The sequence below is a fragment of the Oryctolagus cuniculus genome, chromosome 6 (genome assembly GCF_051225735.1).
Source record: "Oryctolagus cuniculus isolate XC-2025 breed Fujian yellow rabbit chromosome 6, ASM5122573v1, whole genome shotgun sequence".
Classification (NCBI taxonomy): Eukaryota; Metazoa; Chordata; class Mammalia; order Lagomorpha; family Leporidae; genus Oryctolagus; species Oryctolagus cuniculus.
Genome location: NC_142872.1, coordinates 60,598,287 through 60,621,260, shown reverse-complemented (window position 1 = coordinate 60,621,260; position 22,974 = coordinate 60,598,287). Strand labels below are relative to the sequence as shown.

The window sequence follows — 22,974 nt, the reverse complement described above, 5'->3', positions numbered from 1 at the left end:
AGAACATGGCTGTGAGTGATAAAGGCGCCCTAGGACCCTGCCTGCAGGGGGCAAGGATGGGCTGGGCCACCCTCCCCCTCCAGCGGCCCGAGACCTACCCAGCAGCTGCACCTCATCCGTAATGCCGTACACGTCAATGAGCGCCCACAGCGGGCCGCCCACGGCCACGCCGCAGTGGAAGAGCACGGGTTCACCATCGTTGACGCTGTAGAAGACGCGGCCGTGGCGGTCCACCCAGTAGGCCAGCACTGTATCGCGCAGCGCCAGGTTCTCAGGCAGCGCCTTGGCCCAGTAGCCTGGCCGCGTGACCAGGTCGGGGCACGCGTACTTGGGGATGTCCTGGACGCTCATGAGCGACGGATCGTGCACCGTGAAGCCGAAGCGCAGCGCGCCGCTCCAGCCAGGGCGCACAGCCACCAGGCGCAGGCGCACCTGTTCGTACAGGCGGATGGGCCGCTGCGTGAAGGTGACGCCGTTGCAGAAGCTGTTACGCCGCGTGGCGCGGCGCGAGTGGCCGTCTAGCCGCACGTTCTTGCCCTTGGCCTGCGCGTGGAAGCGCGGCGCCTCGCCCAGGACCGGGCGCCGCTCGGGGCCAGGGCCGCAGCACGGCCGGGTGGCAAGGAGGCGCGCCGGTGGGCTTGCATCTGCAGGAAGAGACACACAGCGCGGTTAGGCCCCTGGGGACTGCTGTGGGCTCTGAGTCCACTTCTGGTCATCATTGCCCCTTTAGAGCCCACCCTGGCCAGACCAAAGCCAGACCTGGCCAGACCAAAGCCACAGCCAAGTCACTATGCACACCCTCAGACCTGCTCACACCAGGGAGCTGCCACAACAGGGCCCAAGGACTTCTCCATCCCCACCCAATCCCTCCGAACCTACAGGGCCGTCACAGGCCATCTTTGGGCTACAGAGTCCCTCTACAGGGGCCCTGGGATCTTGGCGGGGGCTGTGGGGGGTGGGAGAGATGGGGCAGTGGGCTGCGGCTCCTGGGCAAGTGTTGTTGAGAAGCAAGGTCTGCGGATGCTACTGAACTCCAAAGCTGCTAACAAAGTGGATGGAGATCCTAGAATACTACTAGTGCATGCACAGTCCACCGCTGCTGAGGCTCCCAAGCAAAACCAAGCTGACCAAGCCACGCTCTGTGACTTCCTCTCCCCCTGACTCACTGACAATGACAAGCAAGGCTGGTTTTCCTAGGACACACACCTTTGGGAAGCCTGCTCCGAAGGACTTGGGGCCCCTGGGCTGGTCTCCTCCCAAAGCATCCGGACCCAGGTGGCCCAGGCCTGGGTGGGGTGGGCAGCCTGGGAGGCAGCAGGGTGGGCAATGGCTTCAGGAGGCACTGTAGCCCACTCACAAACAGCAGCCAAGGACAGTGCTCATGGCAACTGCTCACAAACCACAGGCCAGCCGAGGCGCACAGCGAGATGAGCCACAACCTCCCAGGGAATGAATGAGAGCCCCCCGCAGGGATCCACCCTCCCACACTCAGCCGGGTCTTGCACTGCGCTCTGGGCACACCAGGGGCTGATGGGAGCTAGGGCAGGAGAGAACAAAGAGGAGGACGCCATGAAGAGGCAAACAAGGCACAGCTCCGTTCCCTTGGCCCCAGGGGAAGGAAGCCCCAGGCACGGAGGAAGGACATGGGGCAAGGAAGCTCAGAGGTCCCTCTCCAAACAGAAGCCACTGACCCACCCAGGACAAAATGCTAGGAATAAAGCCAAGGTCCCACATGAGATAAAGGAGCCTAAGGGACCTCGGTCACTGAGGAGATGCTGAGTGACTGTGTAGTGTGTGCTGGGCACCATGCCTGCCCCTGGGAACACAGCCGTCACCAAGACAGGTGGAGCTGACAGTCCAGCCGGCAAAGTCAGACAATGAATACAACACACTCGGCCTGGTGGGATGCACTACGGAGAAAAATGCCGCCATGGAAGCAGGGCAGAGACAGGTGTTCCCTTAGGACCCCAAGGAGGGCCTGTGACATTTCAGCCCAGACCCGGAGGGAGGGAGAGACCATCAGGGTAGTTGGTGGGGGCGCATCCCAGGCAGGGGGACCAGCCAGAGCAAAGGCCCTGTGGTGGGAGTGTGCTGAGGTGGTGGAGAAAGAAGGCAGCCAGTGGAGCAGGCAGGGGGTAAGCAGGCGGAGAGAGGAGGGAGATGCCGTCAGAGCTGAGACCGGTGTGAGAGCCTGTGGCTGCTTGCTTTTTCTACAACCATTTTACTCTGAGGGAGGTGAGCCACTCTGGCAGGCCTGGCACAGGGAAGGGGCAGGGGTGCTGAGGCCACTGCATGCAGAGTGGGCTGCTGGGGAGGTGTGGTGGGCAAGGAAGCTGGAGGCTTCTCCAGGGCACAGGGGATGTGGCTCCGGGGGCGGGGGGTGGGACGGTGAGCTGGGGGTACATACAGGTTTATTTTGAGACTTGGAGGCTTTAATTCAGTTTTTTTTTTCTTTTTTGACAGGCAGAGTGGACAGTGAGAGAGAGAGAGAGACAGAGAGAAAGGTCTTCCTTTGCCGTTGGTTCACCCTCCAATGGCCGCCGCGGCCGGCGCGCTGCGGCCAGCGCACCGCGCTGATCCGATGGCAGGAGCCAGGAGCCAGGTGCTTTTCCTGGTCTCCCATGGGGTGCAGGGCCCAAGCACCTGGGCCATCCTCCACTGCACTCCCTGGCCACAGCAGAGAGCTGGCCTGGAAGAGGGGCAACCGGGACAGAATCCGGCGCCCCAACCGGGACTAGAACCTGGTGTGCCAGCGCCGCTAGGCAGAGGATTAGCCTACTGAGCCATGGCGCTGGCCTTTAATTCAGTTTTACAGAGAGAAATAAAAAAAAATCCACTATATTTGCTTTGGATATTTCAATTATATGCCATGGATTAAACCATTCTCAGTGGCCTGGTTCTGTACCAGACACTCAGGAAGCAAGGCTGGGGGTGGGGGGGATGTAGGGATGGATGCTGGGCGCAGGTGCACGTCCATTTCCTCTTTGAGTCCCCTGTGCCCAGCAAAGTTCAGCTACTGTATTATAGTCAGAACAACCCAGAGATCACTTCCTCCAACAAGCCCATTTTACAGATGGGAAAATGGGCTAAGAGAGGGAAAGGGGCCTGCCCAAGCACAGGGTCAGCCAGGCAGGTAGCTCTTCTGACCGGGCCATGCCTGATGCAGGGAGACAGAAGTCAGAAGTCATTTTTACCCAAGGAGAGTGAGGCCCCAAGCACCACCTCCCAAGGCTTGGGCCATGAGGAAGGTCTCCCTCCAACAACCTCAGTCACCTGGGCACCAGCTGCCTCCACCTGCCCTCCCTCCATCCCTCCTTTTCCAGTTACTATGCCCTAGTTTTCCTCAGAGGCCCAGCTTCCCCCAGCTAGTGAGCTGACTCCACTCCAAAGGTAGCCTTCGGGATGTGAGCCAGGCCCCTTGGATGACTTGGGGTTTTCGGCTAGCGAAGCCCTCTTTTGCTCATAAGCCAGGTCGAGCTGGGTTTCTGAGGCTTACAACCAAAGCTGTCCTGACCGACAGACACACCTTGTATGCAGTGAGCACAAGAGGGACACTGCCCCTGGGCCAGTCACTTGCCACGCGCTTCCTCACTTAATCCTCACAAGGAACCCCAGGAGGCAAGGACTGCTGTGAGCCAGCCCACAGAATTGGAGCTCCAGAGAGGCTGAGTCAGGGCCCAGGGTCACACAGCTGGTGGCACCCGGGCCAGGCCTCTGTGCCGCCTGGACCTGTCATTTAAACCAGTTTTCCACAGGCCCCCTGCCCTTGGACAACTAACATGGGATGGAGAGAACGGCTGGGCCACTGCATGCAGAGTGGGCTGCTGGGGACGTCAGATAGGGAGGCAGGAGGCCACCTGGGGATGCCCTGCACCGCTGGGCAGGCCCGCCAGGCAGAGAGCTGCACCAGGCAGGCAGCAGGCAAAATGTCCACTCATTCAGTGCTTCACTCACTCGACATTTCTGCAGATCCCACACCCCTGGCTCTCATGGAGACCAGGTCTCCCCAGTCACAGCTGAGTACCCAGTGATACAGGGCAGGCTAGGCTCTCAGTACTCAGGAGCTACAGGGGCCTGGAGGAGGCCCCCGGCTTGGCCAGGGACTGGGGGTGGTGGTGATGCCTACCCAGCCGGCTGTTGAGGCAGCAGAGAGGAATGCTAGGGGCAGAGGCAGGGGGAACTGGAACTTGTGGGGAGGGTAGAGCAGTGGCATGGGTGCAGCAGAGGGTATGCCCTGTGGCTATCAGGGGCGAGGGTGCCACAGGCATCATAGGGACCAGGCTCAGAACACATGGCACAGGCAAGAGGAGCTGTGGCAGGGCCTCCAGCTGAGCAGGGCCACGGCCAGGCCAGTGCTGCCTGTTAGGGAGGGATGGACGCAGGCCTCACAAGCGTGAGACGACCGGCTGGCTGGAGGCTGCCGCAGACAGGCAGAGCCAAATGGGTGGTGGAACCGTCACCCAGGTGTAAGTCAGGGGCAGCCCACGGACAGCAGTGGCTGTGGCTTTGACCATGCCACTCAGCTGCACTGCGGCTCCCTCCCAGTGCCCAAACAGGCCAAAGTCCCCTCCGACTGGCAGAGTGCCCAGACCGGCCTTACTTGATTGTTTTTATCTCCTTCCCTGTCACCTGTATTTTCCCGCCTCATCTCTCCATCCGTGTCTTTACAAAACCTGGCGAATCCCCAGCAGCTGTTCTGTAAGGGCTGTTCACAGACATCAGGGGACTGGGGCGGGAGACACGTGGCCCTGGTCCCCGCAAACCCTGCTACCTGTTAGTGTGACACACGGCCAAAAGCCCACGCAGCGTGCGTGTGTGCTGTGAGCCGATTCCCTTCAAGGGAACAACGGATATACACCCTACTTTTCTCCTCACACAGGGGCCAGGGCCCGGACATGAGACAAGGAGAACCAGAGTGAAGCCCTTTCTAAGAGGATGCGTTATTTACGCAAGTTGGAGACGCTGAAAACAAAAGAACAGCAATAAGCAATCTCGAAGTGGTAGGCGGATGTGTGCGTTTAGCTGGGAACGGGGAGACCGGCTGCTCCCCAGAATTGGAAAGTGGGAGGTGGACTCATGCCATCCCCACCCCCACCCCCGTGGGGATGTCCATGGCAAACCTGGGTGTTCATATTTAAGTCGCTGCCACAGACATGCGCTGGCCACGTGAGAGAGCAAATCCCACCCTCCACGTCTCTCCAGGTCACACCCCACCTCTCACTGCGTTTTGTATTGCCTCCGCGCACGGGAGAGCCTTTGGCCATGCTTCCCGGGGTGCCAGACCCTGGGTCAGATTTTGGTAGTCGTGACTGCAACAGGTTCTCAGCGCAAATGCTCCCCTACAGCAGGACTGGGTCTGTTTTCTAGAGACAAGAGAACAGAGCTCTAGGTGGTAAGGACACTTCCTGCAGTGGCAGGGGCAGCGGGGAGGTGTGGACCCAGCTCTGTGGGACCCTAAACCAGAGCGCCTCCTCCTGCCCCTCTGCCCTCCACAGGCACCCAGCACCGTGCCTTGTCTTTCCTGGCTCAGCATGGCACTCAACAGGCTCTCCCACACGGCTTCCTACAGAGTATTCTTTGTGTCTGTAGAATATTCCCCTACTGTGCCCCTCCTGGGGATGACAGCAGCTGTGCCCCCAAATGGCTGAAGGGTACAGAGGTTGTCAGGGCCAGAATCAGACTGACACCCTGTCAGTGCCAGCAGGACGCCCCAGACCATGCCCGGGGCCACCTCCTATGGCCCTGTCCTTCCATGTCAGGTGGAGGTCGGAGGCCTGCTGCCTCGTGTGTGTGTGTTTGGGGGGGCCAGGGTGCTGCCACTGGCTGGTGACCCCTCTCATCTTCCAGGCAAGATCTGGGTCCAGGGACTTCAAGAACAAGTTGGGGAAGGGGATCCAGCAGAGACCTCTGCAGCAGATGGGCAGAGCTGGAGCGGGGATGGGAGGAGGAGGGCAAAGCTGAGAGGTCAGGCAGGGGACTGGACCCTGGCCAAGTCGGTGTCCGTCTCAGGCTGCTGGCAGGGGTGACAGAGTTAAGACAGACCCTAGTCCAAGTGCTGGCACATAGTAGATGCTCAGTGAACGGCCACTTCCCTTTCCCACGGGGACCGTCGCTGAGTGAGCTGCTTGCCTCCATTTTGCCCATTTGTGTTTTTTTTGTAAATCTTGACTTCAGAGGTAGCTAAGAAGAACACCAGCTTGAAAGTCAGTCAGGCTCAAGTTTAAACTCTATTTTTATCATTTGCTCCCTGTAGTCTATTTTTCTTTTTAAGGATTTATTTTGTTTGAAAGGCAGGGTGAGTGAAAGAGAGAGAGAGGAGAGAGAGAGAGAGAGAGAGAGAGAGAGGAGAGAGAGAGAGAGTCATCTGTCCATCTTCTGAGTCACTCCCCAAATGTCCACAAGAGTCAGGGCCGAGCCAGGCTGATGCCAGGAACCTGGCCCTCCATCCGGGTCTCCCACATGGGTGGCACAGGCCCAGATACCTGGGCCATCTTCTGCTGCCTCCCTAGGCGCCTTAGCAGGGAGCTGGATCAGAAGCGGAACAGCCTAGCCTTGAGCTGGCACTCTGATACGGGATGCCGGCGCCACAGTGGGGGCTTAACCCAGGGCACCACAATGCCATCCCCGCCTCGTGTGAGCTTGGGGGCTGCACCTCACTTCTCTGGACAGCCCCTCCCCCCCGGACCTAGAAAACAAGTCATAGACAGCTCCCACTTGCAGGGCTGCCGTGGGTATGGACAAGGCCGACTCGTCCGACCCACAGTGCAGGTGGGGCACCTAGCAGGTGCCCAGTGAACACCTACTCCCTTCCTGCCATCACTTTAGCGATTCCGCTCCCTACCCCCTGCTCAACACCGCCTGTGCCGCTGGGAAGCACAGTCTGGGCGGTTCTCCCGTGGCAGGCTCATGACCTCGGCCAGAAAAGGCCTCTTGAAGTCCCCGGGCTGCTTCCCCTTGATGTCCAAGGCCACAGGCCTATTTTTAAGCCATCTCAGCCGTGTCCCAAATGTGCACCACACCACCTCCTGAATGGTCCTCACTCATCTCCCCGGCCCAGGCCTTGCTTTGATCTAAAAAGAGCCAGAGGAAAGGGCACCCCCCGGCCAGGAGGTTGGTGGGGAAGCAACAGCCACTGAGTCCCTGGCATCCAGCAGGTGGCGTCGGGCCTAGAAGCCACTGGGCAAAGGGGCTTGCCCACTGGGACACCGGCCTGTGCTGCCTGCCCTGCTGGCGAATCACTGCCCCTGCGTGCGCCTGGCCCATGCCTTCGTTGATTGGCTTTTGTTTTCAGGATGAGCCTGCTGGGGAGTTTTTGCTGACCTTGTTTCCCTGACAAGGAAGCCAAGGCTCGGGGGGACCATGCTGGTGTCCTCCTCCCACCCTCCTCAAGGTGGCCACTTCTAACCTTCGGCCGGGGCTGGGGGACAGGGGTCGTGGATGCTGTCAGGAGCAACAGTGCTTTGTGCAAGGCCTCTGCCCCTGGAGACAGCCCTACACCCACATCCAGCGCTCTACTTCCCGGGCCTCACTGCCGCCTCCGTGCTCAGACTGTGGACCTTGAGTGAGAAAGTTCTGGTTCCAGTGACATTGGCCCAAGTCCAAAATGCAAAACCAACAGGGCAGGTGTTGTGGCCTAGATGCTGCGTGCAGATGCCCGCATGCCAGGTCGGAGAGCCCGGGTTCCAGTCCCAGCTCCACTTTGAACTTCAGCTGCTTGCTAATGCCTACCCTGGGAGGAGGCAGCAGTGTTGGCTCTAGTCCTTGGGTCCCTGCCATCTACATGGGAGAGCTGGATGGAGTTCTGGGCTCCTGGCTTCAGTCTGGCCCAGCCCTGGCTGTTGGTGGGCATTTGGGGAGTGAACCATCAGATGGGAGCTATCTCTTTGCCTTTTGAATGCAATAAATAAAAAGTTAAAACAAATCAAAATGCAAGCCAAGGCTGTGGGAAGCAACATGGGGCGTGTACTATGTAAACACGTGTGTGTGTGCGTATGTGTGTGCGCGTGCACACAGGCATGCATGTGGCGGGTTGAGCTCTAGCGAGAGAAGGCAAGGCTTCCCGCCACACCAGGAGCTCAAGGCAGTGGCCTCCTTTCCCATTGGTGGGTTTAAAAGTGGGCTGGATAAAAAAAATAACCGCTTCCTCCCCTCTGCCAAACAGGGCAGTGACAGGCGCCCTGTGACAGGCGCCAGTTTCCCGGGACTTTGCTCTGTCTCGGAGGCCTGCTTGGCCAGCACCCTAGGTGGAAGAGGGCCAGCCTGGGCTGGAAAGCGACCTGGCTCCCCTCCCCTGGGCTCTGCAAACAAAACTGGCAACAGCTGCGAGGAGGCCCCAGAGGGAGGCCAGGGGCCGGGCGGCGAGGCGGCTGGGAAGCAGGCTAAGGGACAGCAGCCTGGCTGGGTGGGCTCTGAGAGTCCCCAGGGTGAGGTCATCCCGACACCCCCTTGAAGCTGCTGAGCCGGAGCTGGGATCCCCATGCTGGCTTCCACCCTCCACTGGGCCCCTTCAGCACGCTTGGTTCTCGATAAAGTGACCCTGGAAACCCCAGCTTCGCAGGCCAGGGCCTCTGAGGTGGAGAGAGGGGGGAAGTGCCCGCACTCATTCCTCCCCAAGCACACCACTTCCTTCCTAGGTGACACGGACACAGCTTCTGCTCTGTGCCTGGGCCTGCGCTGGCCACAGTGGGGCTCACGCTGACCGGCCTCACACTGTCCCTGCCCCCAGAGCCTGGGGTGGTGGTGGTGGGGACAAGCAGACACCCCTACCACACAGGGTGCTCAGCACCCAGGGCCGGGCTGCGGGGCAGCTGCTCTGCAGCCAGAGGACCAAGGGCTGGGAAGTGTATTTCAGGCAGAGGGGACGGCACCTGCAAAGGTCTGGAGGGGAGAGAGTGTGCACTGGGGGCACTGCCAGGAGGACGGAGCAGAAGGGAGAGGGGTGAATGGGGCGGGAGTCGGGGGCTACAGCCCTCAGGGTCTTCAAGGCCATGCATGGGAGTTTAGAGATTCCGAGAAAACTCTAGGGGGCACTGAAGGGCTGGAAGCAGAGAAGAAATCCCCGTGAAATCCCTGGAGAAGTAGCTTCAGCCCCGGGGTTTCCTTTCTTCCCTGCCTGCCTGCCTGTCAAAATGACCTGGCAGAGGAGGCGTGAGCAAAACAGCCCAGGTTTTGAACGCCGCGACCAACGGCTGGCGTGGGGCTGCTCTGCGCGCCTGCGTCTCCTCCAGGCGCTCCCTGGCAGCTGCTGCGTGCGCTGAGCTGGCGCAATCTGCCAGACCTGAGCGTCTCCTTCCCTCTGCCTTGGGGGATAGCTGTACCCACTCCACCCCCCCAGCCTGGGTGATGCCCTTCTGGCTGGCTGATCTGAAACCCAGCCCCAGGCAAGCACCTGGCAGGGCCTCCCAAGCAGTTGGGCCTTGGAACAGTGGGTCCCCTGGCCCTGCTTTTCAGGGTGCAGAGCCTGCTGGAGGAGGATGGGCGCCTGGAGCCAGGCACTGGGCAAGGTGCGGGCTGGCCCCAGGGGCTCGCTCACATGCTGACCTGCAAGGCATAAGGCTGCACTCGGGACACAGAGCTCAAGCTACCTCCCGGCAAAGACGGTGAGCCAGGGCCCTGCTCGGTCTCAGGAAGGAAGCTCTGGCTGGGGGCGGGGCAGGGCTGGGGTGGATGTCATCAATCAGCTTGTGTGGAGCTGCTCCAAGGCCACGGTCAGGAGGAACTTGGGATGAACAATAAGCAGAGCAGCTAAAAAAGGAAAGTGGGAAAACTGATTACAGGGGCGGGGCAGGGCGGGTGGAAGGGGGGGCGGAGCCCAGCGTCCCTGAGGTCTGAGAAAGACTTGGGGGTGGGGCATGATGGGGGAGGCGACCTACCCAGGACATCTATGGGAGCCTCCCCCCAGCGCCGAGGGGACACTCAGAGAGGTGCTGAGGCCACGCAGCCTGGATAGAATGGAGCTAGCGTTTGAACACAGCCTAGCTCCTGGCTCTCGGCTCCCAAGGACAGAAGAAGCCAGCCCTGCAGCGAAGGGACAGAGCATGGTGCTGGCACACAGTAGGTCGACTGCATTGGTTTCCTTCCCCCAAGAAGCAACTCTGATATCAGACTGCCTCTCCCACTCTGTGCCCCACCCTGCAGATACTGCTTCCTCTCCTCCCTCCCCTCACCCATCACCGGGGCTTCCTCCTCCAGGGCCTGCCGGGCCCCAGAGAGCAGGTGAGTGGGGACAAAGATGCCCGAAGGAAGCCTGCACGGACCTCTGCCCCCTTCCCCAAGAAGTAAAGGGAGAACACTGAGAAATGACAAACCCTGGAGCCCTGATAAGAGTCGCTGTCCCATAGGCTGCGGTGATCTGAGAGCCCTTGGCTCACTGGGACCTCGCTCCAGCCCTAGGATCCCATTTCACAGATGTGGACAGTTGGCCCACACAGCTAGAGAGCTTGCCCCAGGTCATGGCACACCCAGATAGCAGGGTCGGGATCCACTTGGATCTGAGTCCAGAGCCCAGGCACACTCAGCTCTCTGCAGACGTGACGGGACTGCTTGGTCCCCACCTCATGTGTTGCAGTGCATGTCTCCTGCCTGGAGCCCCGACCGGGGGCTGGGCTTGCACTTCCCATGGAATCTCCCGTTCAGCCCTCATCGCAACCCCGAACCCCAAGGGGGTGGGAGCAGCCATCATGACCCCAAAGACAGGAAATGGAAATGCAGAGTGGAGAAGCAACCTGCCCAGGGCCACGAAGCTCACAGAGGGTGGAACCGAGATTCGAACCCGAGACTGCCTCCAGAGCCAGTCTTTCAGGGGCCAGCCAAGCCCCGATCTGTCCTTGCTGCATGACTTGTGCAAGGCTCCTGTCCTCGTGCTTCCATCTTCTCCACGGGAGGTGGCCCTTGTGGGTCCTGGGTGAGCGTGTGCAAGGACAGAGGCTCCGTGCCACTGCCAGACACATGGGAATTCCACGCTGCCACCCCTGCCCTGGAACAACCCAGCAGCCGCAGGAAAGGGAGCGCCATGAGCAGCAGGAAGAGCCGCCTGGCTGGCGTGGAAAGTTACCGAGCAGCCCTGGCTGGGAGACACCGGGACAGGGTGCCCACCCACCTCATAAATCCATCATCCTCGGGGCAAAAGGAAAGAAACCATGTGCCCAAGGAGTGCAATTATGGTATCAACAGCATGCGATGTTCAGGATGTCAACAAAATGCACCTTCTAATAGCAGCAGGCATCCTGCCGAGCGCCGCTAAGCCCACACACCCCCGCCGCACCCGCTCCCCAGTGGCTTACCCATTACAGAACCCTCTCCTGCTGCCTGAGGCGGGGCGGGGGCTGGATTGGAGCCGTGCTGAGCCCCGGCCATATCAGGAACGAGAGGAGAAGGCACGAGCGTGGCCGTCCCAAACCCCACTCAGAAGCACCTGCTGCGGGGGCTGAAAAAGCGCTAAGGCTGGGACGCTGGGGCGTGGGGAGACACCAGGGCTGAGGCAGGTGGCTTCCTTGTTCTGTGCCTCAGTGTCCTGATCTACGAAATGGGCCTGAACCCCACCGCCATGCACAAGTGGCAGGAAGACTGAGGGAAGATGGGACAAACAGGGGATCGGAAGAGTGCTGCATATCAACCCCTCAAGACCCCAGGGTCAAAAGGCACCTTAAGGGGCTATGAATTCATCTGGGATCCACCAGATGCTCTGGTGGCCTTTGCCACACCTGTGAACCTCAGTGACATGCCTGCGACAGGTACCTCCTCCCCATTCCACGCCCTGCCAGCCCCCGCAGTTAGAAAGTCCCTCCTTTGACTGAACTGCCTCCGTGTAGGGATGTGCACACACTGGTCATGGCTGTGGTTGGTCCCTTTCCCATCGTATCTGCAGGTAGCTGTCCCACTGTGGCGGTCCCCTGGGGACTCCTTGCTTCCCTGGGGACAGCCCCGACTTCACTTTCCAGAAAGCCCTCGGGACATCAGCTGTCCCCGACCTGCTTTGGCAAGGGGCTGAAGCTCTGCACGCCAGACCCTGGGGTCCCTCACAGTCTCTCTCTGTCTCCCTTGGGAGCACCTGACCCCTGCTCAGCATGGAGCCGGGCCAGGACTCGGCCCAGGTGGGAAGGACTCGGGCTGGAGCAGTTACCAGCTCAGCCGATAAGGACGGTACAGCGCCCGGGCAGGATGTTCCGAGGCTGTCACACACCTGTGCGCTTGCTGACTTACTGGGGGCTGCTTGGAGCCCCGGGTTGGAAGGCAAGGCTCAGGGCCAGGGGGTGTGGGCCGCATTGGGACATCTGCCAATGGGGGGTGGCGGAGGCAGACAGTGCCGGGATTTTACCCCACAGACCCATCAAGAGCCTGTGTTCTGGTTGGGCAGGAGGAAGGCGTAAAAAGCTCAGCCACATCCCTTCCCCTGTAGGGCAAGTGGTCCAAGGCCATGTCCACCTTTTGAGTTCCATCGTCCAAGGCCTGGGGTGAGGTGGGCTAGGCTGGGGAATGCACCCCTTCCACAGAAGGCTTCACTCTGGTGGCAGGGACCTGCGAACAAGAGGAAGCCCCAGGAAGCCCCAAGGCAGCATGGGGGAGGGGCTTGGGGCCTGGCAGGCCTGGGATGCGACTGTGCCCTGGCCACTTCCTGGCCACCTGACCCAGGGCAGGTCTTGTGACCCCTCTGAGGCTCATCCTGGTGATTTAAATGGCATGAAACAGACAAGGGACTTGGCAGGGGCGGGGAGGGGCAAGCAAGCCCAGGCTCTGCCCACCTGCAGCACTGCCCAGGTGAGCGCCGGCTACCTGTGGGCAGCTGCTGGGTGTCCCCCCTCTTCCCTCTCTGCTTTAAGCCCTAGCCACATACCTGGGCTTCTGCCCTTCTATTTTAAGTGCTCAGAGAGCATTGCAAAGTACAGAAAGCCCTTTGGTCCAAAAGAGGGCCCGAGCCGGCTGCTTGTCCTGGGCGAGATTAAACAGCCTGTTCTAAGGAGCCCTCGCCGTCCAGCTCTGGGAAGATGCTCCGCCCCCTGCTGCCAAATGCCCTCTGCTATCCCAGTGGGGAGCAGGCCGGCGGACAAATCCACGCCTCCTGCCAGCAGCCTGGCCTGCAAGGATGCTTCTTCCACCCCCTCTACTGCCACCACTGCCACCACCTCTCACACCATCCCCACTTGCTCGGGGACCCCCAGAACACCACAGCTCCCCAACATGTGTCCTGCTCCACCTGCTGTAGCCTTTGCACACAGAGCCCCTCTGCCTTGAACAGCTTCTCCCATTCCCTTCTCCTCACTGAAGTCTTGGCTAGAGAGAGCACACCTCCACCAGGAAGCCTTCCCAGCATCCTTCACCACTCACTGTCACTGGTGGGTTTCTCCCGCTCAAACTGGACTCACTGAGCCCAGACTGGGTTCCCCAGCCCAGCGCGGGGCCCAGCCTGGGGGCCTGGTCAACACTGACACCTGCAGAGTGTGACCTGCAGACTCCTCAGGAGCCAGGAGTCCAGGACAGAGCCCAGGCACCCTGGGAACTGCTGACAGTGCACAGGAAGGGGGCGCCTCCCACCCAGGCCTGGGGTTCCACACTCACGGGCATCTCTCGGCCAGAGACCCCAAGGGCAGGCCTGAGGCCAAGCTGACCGTGACAGCTACCGTCCTGGGCACCTGCTCTGCTCCACTCAGTTCCCATCACCGCCAGCAGCGAGGGAGCTGCCCCGGCCTCCCCGCTTGACGGTAAGGAAACCGAGGCAGACGGCGGCCAGGAACCCTGGCAGCCCGACTCCAGCATCTGCGTTCTAGAGCGTGGTTCGCCTGTGGCCTCCGACTCTCCAGCACTCTGCCAAGGCCCCGCAGAGACAAACACACCGACACTGCAGCACACACAACTCACGTGCAGCACACACACAAGTGCACAATGGAAACAAGAGGATAGGAAGCAGAAATACTACCGAATGAGTACATTCCATCGCTTTCTTTCTTATTCCACTCTGTGTCACTCAGGAGTGTTTTCCAAAGCCAGTCGTGACCCACGGCAGGCAGCCCGCGGCGGGGATAGCAAGCCTTGCTTGGGGCATTGGGCTGCTCCCTCTCCTAGGTACGGGGAAGCAGTACCTGTCAACTTGCCCCAGCCTATGAGAGCACGTGGCTCCCTTCCACCAGGGCCAGCTCCAGCAGAGCCATAGGCACTGTCCCTTGTACCCACAGCCGCACCCCCAGGGCCTGGCACACGACAGGTGCCAGATAGGTATTGATAGCCTTGCGATGACTGAGTCACAAAAGACCCTAAAGGCAGGCAGAGTGAGATGACATTTGGTTTGGGGAGGCAGGCACTCAGTTGGGCTTTCCTTCTAATGTCACCTACTCCAGGAAGTCTTCCCTGACTCCCAGAGCTGGGGTGATGGGGGTGGGGGTGGGGGAGAAGGGAACAGGAAGAGGGTAAAAACAGAGGAAGGCCCTAGCTCCTCCAGGCTGCAGGCTCGCCGCTGGGGCCACACAGCAGACAGACCCCCATCCCCTCTTCCTACTTCCACTGTTGCATGGCACCAGTCCTCAGCAGTCCTGTAGCCTCGCAGCCCTCACCTGGGAGCCGTGGCCTGTGTTGACAGCCACACGGGCTTAAGGGCTGTCGCTCTGAATGGCTCAGCTCTGCTCTCGGAATGATTCTTAATGACCAGGTGGGAGGAAGGCAGAGGGACCAGAGCGGGCAGAGACAGCCCAAGTTAACTTTACGTCATGATTTGGTGGGGAGAAGGAGGAAGAGACGTACAAAGAGGAAAGGGACTGCCACTGCCCTCACTCCCCACGGCCCAGCTGGGGACTGGGAGCAGCGGGTCTGACCCATGAAGGCTCCTTCCCTTGGCTGAATGGAAAAAGGCCTGCACGGGCAGGGTGTCTGTGAGTGTGGCGTGTGCCGTCCCTGTGCCCGGCGCAGTGTTTGTCAACTGCCTGTCCAGGAAGACTCGTTCTCCCCCTAACATCCTGTGTGCTTTTGTCCTTTACCGCTCGGAGCCTCCATTTGCTGCCCTGTAAAACGGGCACAAACATAGTCCCCTTGAAAGGGCAGTTACAAGGCTGTAAAACAGACAGCCCAGGGCTTGGCCCAGAGCAGGGTCTACACATTTTCCTCGCGCCAAATACTGGGACAATCGATGGTTGCGATGGTTGCGTTAACACTCAACAGGGCTGTGGGCTCGGCCAAGCATGGACCAACTTAATGATTAAACCCAGTGGGCAGTTTGAATCCAGCCTCTTCTCCAACCAGAACTCCAGGTGAGCCCCAAAGGCGCGCAGAGAAAGGACTGGAATGTGCTGCGGGAGAAGGGGACGAGTCCCTCCTCCCGCCCACCCCTGTCCTGGAACACTGGCCTCTCCACAACCCTCACCAGTTTACACTTCTTTCTCCCTGACTGAACCTTGATTAAGGCCAGTGGAGTGCCGAGAAAGGAGCATGTGGCGCTAGAAGTCAGACAGACCTCGGTCTTTTAAGGCCCAGCTTTGCCACTGCCTAACTGTGTGAGTCGGGGCAAGTGTGTTAACCTCGCTGTGCCTCAGTCTTCTCATCTGTGCAATGGAGAAGAATGGCTTCTGACTTTGCAGGACTGAGTCGCATCGGGTAAGACACACTGCAGGAGCTGAATAATGCAAGTTCCCGTGCTGACGCAGGCATGAATCCTCTGAAAACACGGATGGGCTCTGAGCGGGCTGCCCTGCACTGATGGCCAAGGACCTCCCCTTTCTCTGACATTTCCTTATTGCACAGTGAGGCAGGCCATGTGTACCACGGGACACCCAGTAAGTGTTATCTAACCTTGACGTGGGAGGCTACGGCATGTCAGAGGAAGAAGGCAGGACTTTGGAGCTAACTAAGCCTGAATTTCAATGCTGGTGCTGCCAACTGTGTGGGCTGGGACAAGCCAGCTGACCTCTCTGATCAGCCTTTGTTTGCCATCTGTAAAATGGGATGAGCATCCCTACCCTGCAGGACTTTTGGGAGAATTCAACTCATTCATTCGACAAGTGCAGGTGCCTTCAAAGTTCATGGGGAAATGGAATCAAAAGATAAGTTGATTTTGGTACCAAAAAAATTTGAAATCCAGGCACTGGTTTTGCATGGTATGCATTTCCCATGAATTTTTTGGGGACCCCTTGAAGGCACGGATTTCAAAACATTCTGTGGCAGAATAGACCCATCTTTTACTTCCCTGCTCTGTGAACTTCTTGAGGCACCCACATACCCCACACTAGCCCTGCTCCAGGCGCTGAACAGACAGCGTGAACAAAACAGACCGAACTCTACCTGGGCGGGGGGGCCGGTGCAGGCGATAAATGGCTGACTATACAGACAGTGAGTCACACGGGGTGACACAGGCTGGGGAGAACTGTGAAGCAAGACAAAGGGGGGGCAGGGGCAAAGGCAGGGCCCACCTGCAGCAGACACCCAGGGGAAACAAGAGGGGAGCCCTGCGGAGCTCCAGGGGAAGAATGTTCCAGAGAGAGGGCTCAGCAAGCGCAGGAGCCTGCAGGAGAAGCGGGCTGGGCGTGGAAACGAAGCCACACATGCAGGAAGCCTGGCACGGAGTCCAGGTGCTCAGCAAATGCCAGCTCTCTATTTCAAGGCCCACAGAACGAACCCCACGCATGTGTCCTTTTCCTGAGAGCGAAAGCACCAGGATTCTACAGGGCAAAGACTGAGCCAAGTATTCTGAGATGCAGGCAACATTTGTGCTCCACCACCAGCCTCTGAGCCTCTGCCAAGCACCAGGCTCCGAGCTGGGCAACCATGGATACAAGATGATCAAGACGTGGGCTCTGTCCTCAGGGAACCCCAAGGAAAGTCGTGGAGACAGGTGATGACGACAATGCACTGTGGTCAGATGAACAAGCAGACTTGAGAAGGTATCCAGGTAATGCAGCAAAGGATGGGACTGTGGGGTGGTCAGGGAAGGCTTCCTGGAAGAGCAGACAACTGAGCTAGATTTTGAAAGATGGACTAGACAAGAAAGGCTATTCCAGGTATGGGAGGCATCACCTGCTGAGCACTGGGATATAAAAAATGGTACTGTGTGTGCAAGAAACTGGTCACAGATCAGAAAAAAAAATATATAGGGCCCCTCATGTTCTTGGCACCTGCAAGCTGATACAGCTCAGGAGTCCCTAGCTGACCCCTTCCTCAAATCCAGTGCAAGCTACAAGGCACAGACAACAAGTATGAACGTCCCACCCTCTGATGCTGCAGCACAGGACAACCCACCTCATAATCCCACTTTATAATCCCACCCCAGGGCAGCCCAGGCCACAGAGCCGGCGCCCAGGGGCATGAGGACCACACAAGTCTCTGGCTGTATTTAGCCCACCTGGCGACTGGCTGGCTGCCCTGTCACTCATCCCAAGGCTGACCCACAGGTGGGAGAATGGCTTTTTTTTTTTTTTTTAAACTAGAACAGCATAAACATTTCTTAATGAAGAAACCAAACAAGGGCCCTGTGCTGTAGTGCCTGAGCCCGGTGTCTGTGTGGCCTAGGAGAAGATCCGCTGCCCACGTGGCCGCCATCCCCGGACACCTCCTGGCTGGCTGTGGGTGGCAGAGGCCACCCTCCAGCCAGCAGATCTGGGAGCCAGTCCTCCCTCAGCCACTGGCTGGCTGGTGACTTCGCCTCCCTGAGAACTTGGAAGGTTCAAGTGCACTCACCCTAAACTTGCCCAGAAGCTTCCAAAGCAGAAAGTCTGCGCCTTTTCCACATGCCGGCCTTGGGAACCTCGAGGGCTCCCCCAAGCACCACCCACCACAGTCCCCTCCAGGGGGAGGAAGCATTTATTTATTTATTTATTTTTAATAATTGCATGTAAAGCCTACAAGCACAGGCTCTGTGGGAGGTTAGAGCAGAAATGGGGCCATGTGTCCCTCTCCTAAAACCTCATCCTAAATTTGCTGCACCGCTGAATAGCTTCCCCACCGAGCAGAGCCTCTGTACTTCACACACACACACACACACACAGAGCTCATCTTCCCCTTTCCCCTCCTCCCCACCCCCAAGGATGCTATGCATGCCCAACCCTAATCCAAAATACAAGATGATCAAGACGTGGGCTCTGTCCAAAATACTTCTGAAGACTCAAGGTATGGGACTGGGGGACAGGGGTACACAGACACAGGTACCAATCGTGACTCTCTACCACCTGTGTGACCTTGCACAACTCACTTCCATCCTTCTGCCCTTCAATCTCTTCCTTTGTAAAACTGGGATAGACACTGGGACAGCCAAGCCATTTTTCGGACTGCACAGAGCCCGGCGGGGACCGGGTCTCTTCCCCGAATCGCAGGTGCTTCCCAGTAAAGCCTCCTCTGCCTCCCCACTCCCACCCCATCTCTGGATCCTCTCACTTCATGCCCGGGAATTCTGGGTTGGTTTTAACTAGGGGGCGATGCGCTCTGCTACAGCGACTCCCAGGGGGCTAAAGGAACCCGCCCCCTCCCCCCCCCCCAGTTGAGCGGACACCAGAGGGGGGCGCAGCCGGGGTGCGCGTAGGAACGCGGCTAAGCCCAGGCTACATGGGCTACTGGGGCGCTGGCCGGCTGGAAACCCGGGGACCCCTGCGAGCACCCCTGCCCCGCAACCCCCGGCCTCTGCCGTCTTGGAGCAACCAGCGGCTTCTGGCCGTCGGAAGCCCGGCTCCAGTCACCGCCCGCCCGGGGTGCCTTAGACTCGCTCCTCAGCTCCGTCGGGCTGGAACAAAGGCGGGGGTTGGGGGGGGGGCGGCATCAACCCCCACCCGCCCTTGTGCTGGCATGGCCCAAGTCGGGAGAAGAGAACGGGGGTCCCCAAGGTAACCAGGACGCGGTGCCGCCCTGTCAGAGCGCAAAGCCAAGCCACGGGGCGCGCGCGGAGCCGGGTCCGGGCGGCACCTTAGGCTCCCGCCCCGGGAGCGTCGAGGGCTCCGAGGGGCGTGGGGGTGGCTCTCCCGGAGGAGAGGACAAGCCCGGCGCCCACCTCCCGGGCAGGGCTTCCCGGCGCATACCTGGCAGGGTCCTGTGCACCGTGTTGCCCATCGCGGCTTCGGGCGCGAATTTCCGCGGCGGCGGCCCGCTCCGGGGCGCGCGAGGTTAACGCTGGGGCTGGCCGGGGGCCGGAGCCTGGGCCGGGGCCGGGGCTGGGCTCGGGCTCCCGGGCATCTCTGCTGCTCAGGCGAGCAGGCGGGCGGTAGCTGGGGTGGGCGCCGGCAAGGAGGCGGCTGCGGCGGCGGCGGCGGCAGGAGGAGGCGGAGCCATCGGCCCGGGCTCGCCGGCTCCGCCCCCGCCTCCAGCCGCCTCCAACCGTGCAGGGGCGGGGCCGCGGCCGCCGCATCTTTTGAAAGTTTGCACCGGGCGGCGGGAGAGGCTCGGCCGAACCTCCCGCCCTCGTCGCTCCCGCGCCCGGGCCGGGAAGGCGCGCTGGGCAGCTGGGTGCCCGCGTGGAGCCAGGCCGGTCGGCCGTGGCCTGGACTCCAAGGAGTCCTACTGTGCCCCCGGCAGTCTCTCAGACGCAGTACCCAGGCAGGCCACGCCCCAGCCCCCCGGGGGATGCTGGTGGTGGGGTCGGGAACGCGCACACAGGTGGGAGGTGGCCTGAGACGGTGCGAGAGCTTGGAGACGGAGCCGCCAGGGTGCACGGCGTGGGGATGGCGACCTTTCCACTCCCAGCCTCGTGCCTGCGAAACCTCGGCACTGCAGAGATTGTGCCGAGGGAACCCCTGGTCATTCATTCACTCAGTCCTTAGCACTTACTGAGCACAGGCTCCATGCCAGGTGCTGGGCTGGACCCTGCGGGTACAAATAGGGTCCCCGCTGTCATGGAGACGGCGCTAGAGGCGAAGACAAACGACTCAAGCCAGGAAGAAAATACAAGATCTGAGTGGTAGGATGATGTTTAGGGGTCAGGGAAATCTGGGGGGCAGGTAAGCTCCAGCTGATGCCCCACAAGGGCTTGCCTGTGGGAAGAGGCGAGCTGAGAGAGGGAAGGGCATGCTCATTCATTCATTCACTCACCCCAAGGGATTTGCTGAGTGCATCTGTCCAGGCGCCGGGGCCTCAGCTGGAGTAAAGACTTGTAGTCCATGCTCGCTGTCCAGGTTTCATTTTATAGAACGAAACATTGAGGCGCTAAGGTGCAATGCTTAGGCGAAGAAGACTCACTCCTTAAGATCTTAGAAAATTTGTCATTATGTCCACTTCACAGATTGGGGCATTGAGGCTCAGAGAGTAGAGGAGAGAGGAGCTTAAGCTGGCAAGGGGCAGGCGAGCCTGGGGCTCTCCCAGAGTCTTCTGCCCAGGGGATGTGACTCCTTGCAAGGGCTGTCCTTCTCAAGGTCAGCTCAAAGCCTCCATTTCTGGCAGCCCTTGCCTGCTCTCTGCCACGCCCTGACTTATCTGCCACGTGGCCGAACAGAAGGTGGCCTTGTATTTGAGCTACTGATGTCCGATACTGCAAGTGTTTCTCAGCGCCTGAATGTTGAACCCCAAAGCTCTAAGTGGGGAAGGCACGCTCGCCAGACGCACCGCTGATCCCGTGTGTTAGGGATGCAGATGGGGTGGGCACGGTTATAAAAAGAGCCGAGGGGATTTACTCAAGCAGAGCAGTGCGGAGCCCTGGGAACTCTGTGATGGCAAAGGTGGGAGGGTGTTGCCACCAGGCCTTTTAGAGGTCTTTTTCAGGGCACCCTTGTAAGTGGCCATATTGTGCAGGTGCACCCGGGCAACAAATGAAGCCCCCTCCTGCGATGCAGACGGTACCTGAGGAACAGATAGCGTCGGGAGTGCCTGCCCTGTGGGCTTGAACGGGCTGCATTTTAGCATCTAGATCACTGGGAGTAAGATGTGTTCTGGCAGAAAGCTGTCTCCCCCCACACACACACACCCCCCACACACCCCTACACCCCGACGCAAGTGTCAAAGCTACACAGAAGATTTTGAATCAAATAGTTTCTTGAGATTTGAAAGTAGGCAAAAACAACTTTTTCAAATTAGTATTTGATGTAACAATGACTTGAATGGTTTATCCAGCTAAAGGGATAAATATTGCAGGTGGAGAGCCAACTATTAAACCTCTAACCCCCCAACATGCAACAACTGCATTGTGTGAGGAGAACAGGGATTGCCCTTGACCCTTAAGTTGCATTGCCTTCTATTCAGGTAACTACGGTAGTGCTTACCCTCTGTGGTCCTGCTGCACTTTGTCCTGTCCCTCCCTGGCAGCCTGAAAGCAGGTGTCACCTTTCTGTGCTCTCCAGGGCCACATGGGGAGCTCCTGCAGGCTGGAGTCTTCTGTGGCTCCCCAGTGCCCAGCGCAGGGCTGGCAGACACAGGCACTCAGTACAGCTTTGATGCAATGACTCAGAGATGCATTGCTCGGATTTGAGAGAAGACAGGGAAGGAAAGAGGGAGAGAGAGGAGAAGAAAGGGACGGAGGAGAGAAGGAGTTTGGATTGATGGTAGCCCTGGAATCTGGAGTGATCGTGCTGGCAAGTGCGGGGAGAGTGACACACATCACAGAGATGTAGCAAAGACAATGTAGTGTTTAGGACAAAGGAGGGGTGTGCAGCTCCTGTGCATGCTGATTAGAGCATTCTAGAAGTCTCTCTGGTGCTGGGTGCTGCACTTGAGCTAGGAGACAAAGCTACTCCCCCAAGGTGGGGCAGGTGGCCCTGGGAGTGAGGGAGATCCCTGTCACAGGAGGAATGCAGACAGACCGTGTGATTCCCAGGGTGGGGTGGCGGGATTGCTGCGAGGGGCTCCCTGCCCTGTGTGTCTCTGAAAGGCTGCCTCCCAGTCCAGCCTGCCACTGAGCCGCGACCACGCACTTGAGATCACCAGAGCGAGTGATGGTTCAAAGGCCGTGAGTCTCGTTGGCCCTGGAAGAGCTGCAGAAAGCACTCCCCATGTTTATTGCGTGTGTGCCAAGTGGATCTCCTGGGATGTGCCCCCGCCCCCAGTTGCTTCCCCTGGCTTCCTCTCTCCCATAAACTCCCCCCAAAAAAGCCACTTGCTCAGTGAGGAATGGCTGTGTGCAGATGTTAGGGGGCCCAGGGCCAGGCACTGTAGCTGACAGTTTGATAGGGAAGGGAAGCAGAGGGCAGGATTGTGAGCCCTGAGCACCTGCTGCACCAGAGGCTCCCAGCACAGGTGTGCCAGCTGACTTTCTCCATCCCCAGATACTTGCGTGGTGCCACACCCAAGGAGATAGGCCCTACCACCTGCATTTTCCAAGGAAGGTCAACCAGTCACCTGCCACTGAGGCTCTTCAGCTGCAAAGAGGAGTCAGGATTTGAGACCAGGTGTGTCAGTGTCCAAGCCTCGTGCTCTTGACTGTGTCTCTCGAAGTTAGAGAAGACAATTCTGCCCAGGTGCCAGGGCAGGAGGGCAAGGGCACAGGGGTTGGGGAGAAATGGCTGCGGGGTCTCAGATCCAGTCCCTAAAGACACTAGAGGGTTCCAAAGGGTCTGGGGGATGGGGCAGGAGAAGGGGGCGATCCTAGGCAGCAGCCTCCCTGCATAACTGCTCTTGGACTTGACCGCACATCCAGAACTGTGTGGACTACACCACCCTCCTTGGCACCAGTCCCTGCCCTTGGGTTGCAGGGGCCCTGGGTGGGGCTGCCTCTCTTGATTGTGCTGTGTTGGTGGAGCCTCCTGGCAGTGGGCAGTGGGAGGGCCCTGGCTGAGCTCCCTAAGCACGGCTCCCTGAAGGCATGCCCCAGCAGGTCCTGCCTCAGGCAACAGTAGTGTCAGGTGCACCTCGTAAAAGGGGTGCACCTTGAACTCGGGGGTGGGTGCCCACTGCGGACACCTCAGTGAGCCAATCCCTTCCTCTGGGTTTTTTTTTTCCCTAGCTTCCTACCCTCGGTGTAAGAACCCACAGTCCAGGCAAGAGTCCAGCCACATTGCTTGGTTTTAAAATTGCTACATTGCTACAGGAAGACTGCTTTTCTACAGACCCTCCCTGTTAAAACCCTCCAGTTTCTAAACCTGGCGATCTTCA

The 22,974-nt window shown here is 59.4% G+C and overlaps 1 protein-coding gene across 1 annotated transcript in view; it reads right to left on the bottom strand.

The window, feature by feature from the left end:
* The window catches only part of NEURL1B (neuralized E3 ubiquitin protein ligase 1B), a 33,507-nt gene extending 14,354 nt beyond the window's left edge, over positions 1-19,153 (bottom strand). The window contains exons 1-2 of the mRNA XM_017341583.4: positions 18,981-19,153; positions 99-644 (exon numbers count right to left, since the gene is read on the bottom strand). Coding sequence (XP_017197072.2) covers positions 99-644; positions 18,981-19,011 — 577 coding nt within the window. The 5' untranslated portion in view covers positions 19,012-19,153. The remainder of the gene's footprint in view (positions 1-98; positions 645-18,980) is intronic.
* Between the last annotated feature and the right edge of the window lie 3,821 nt (positions 19,154-22,974).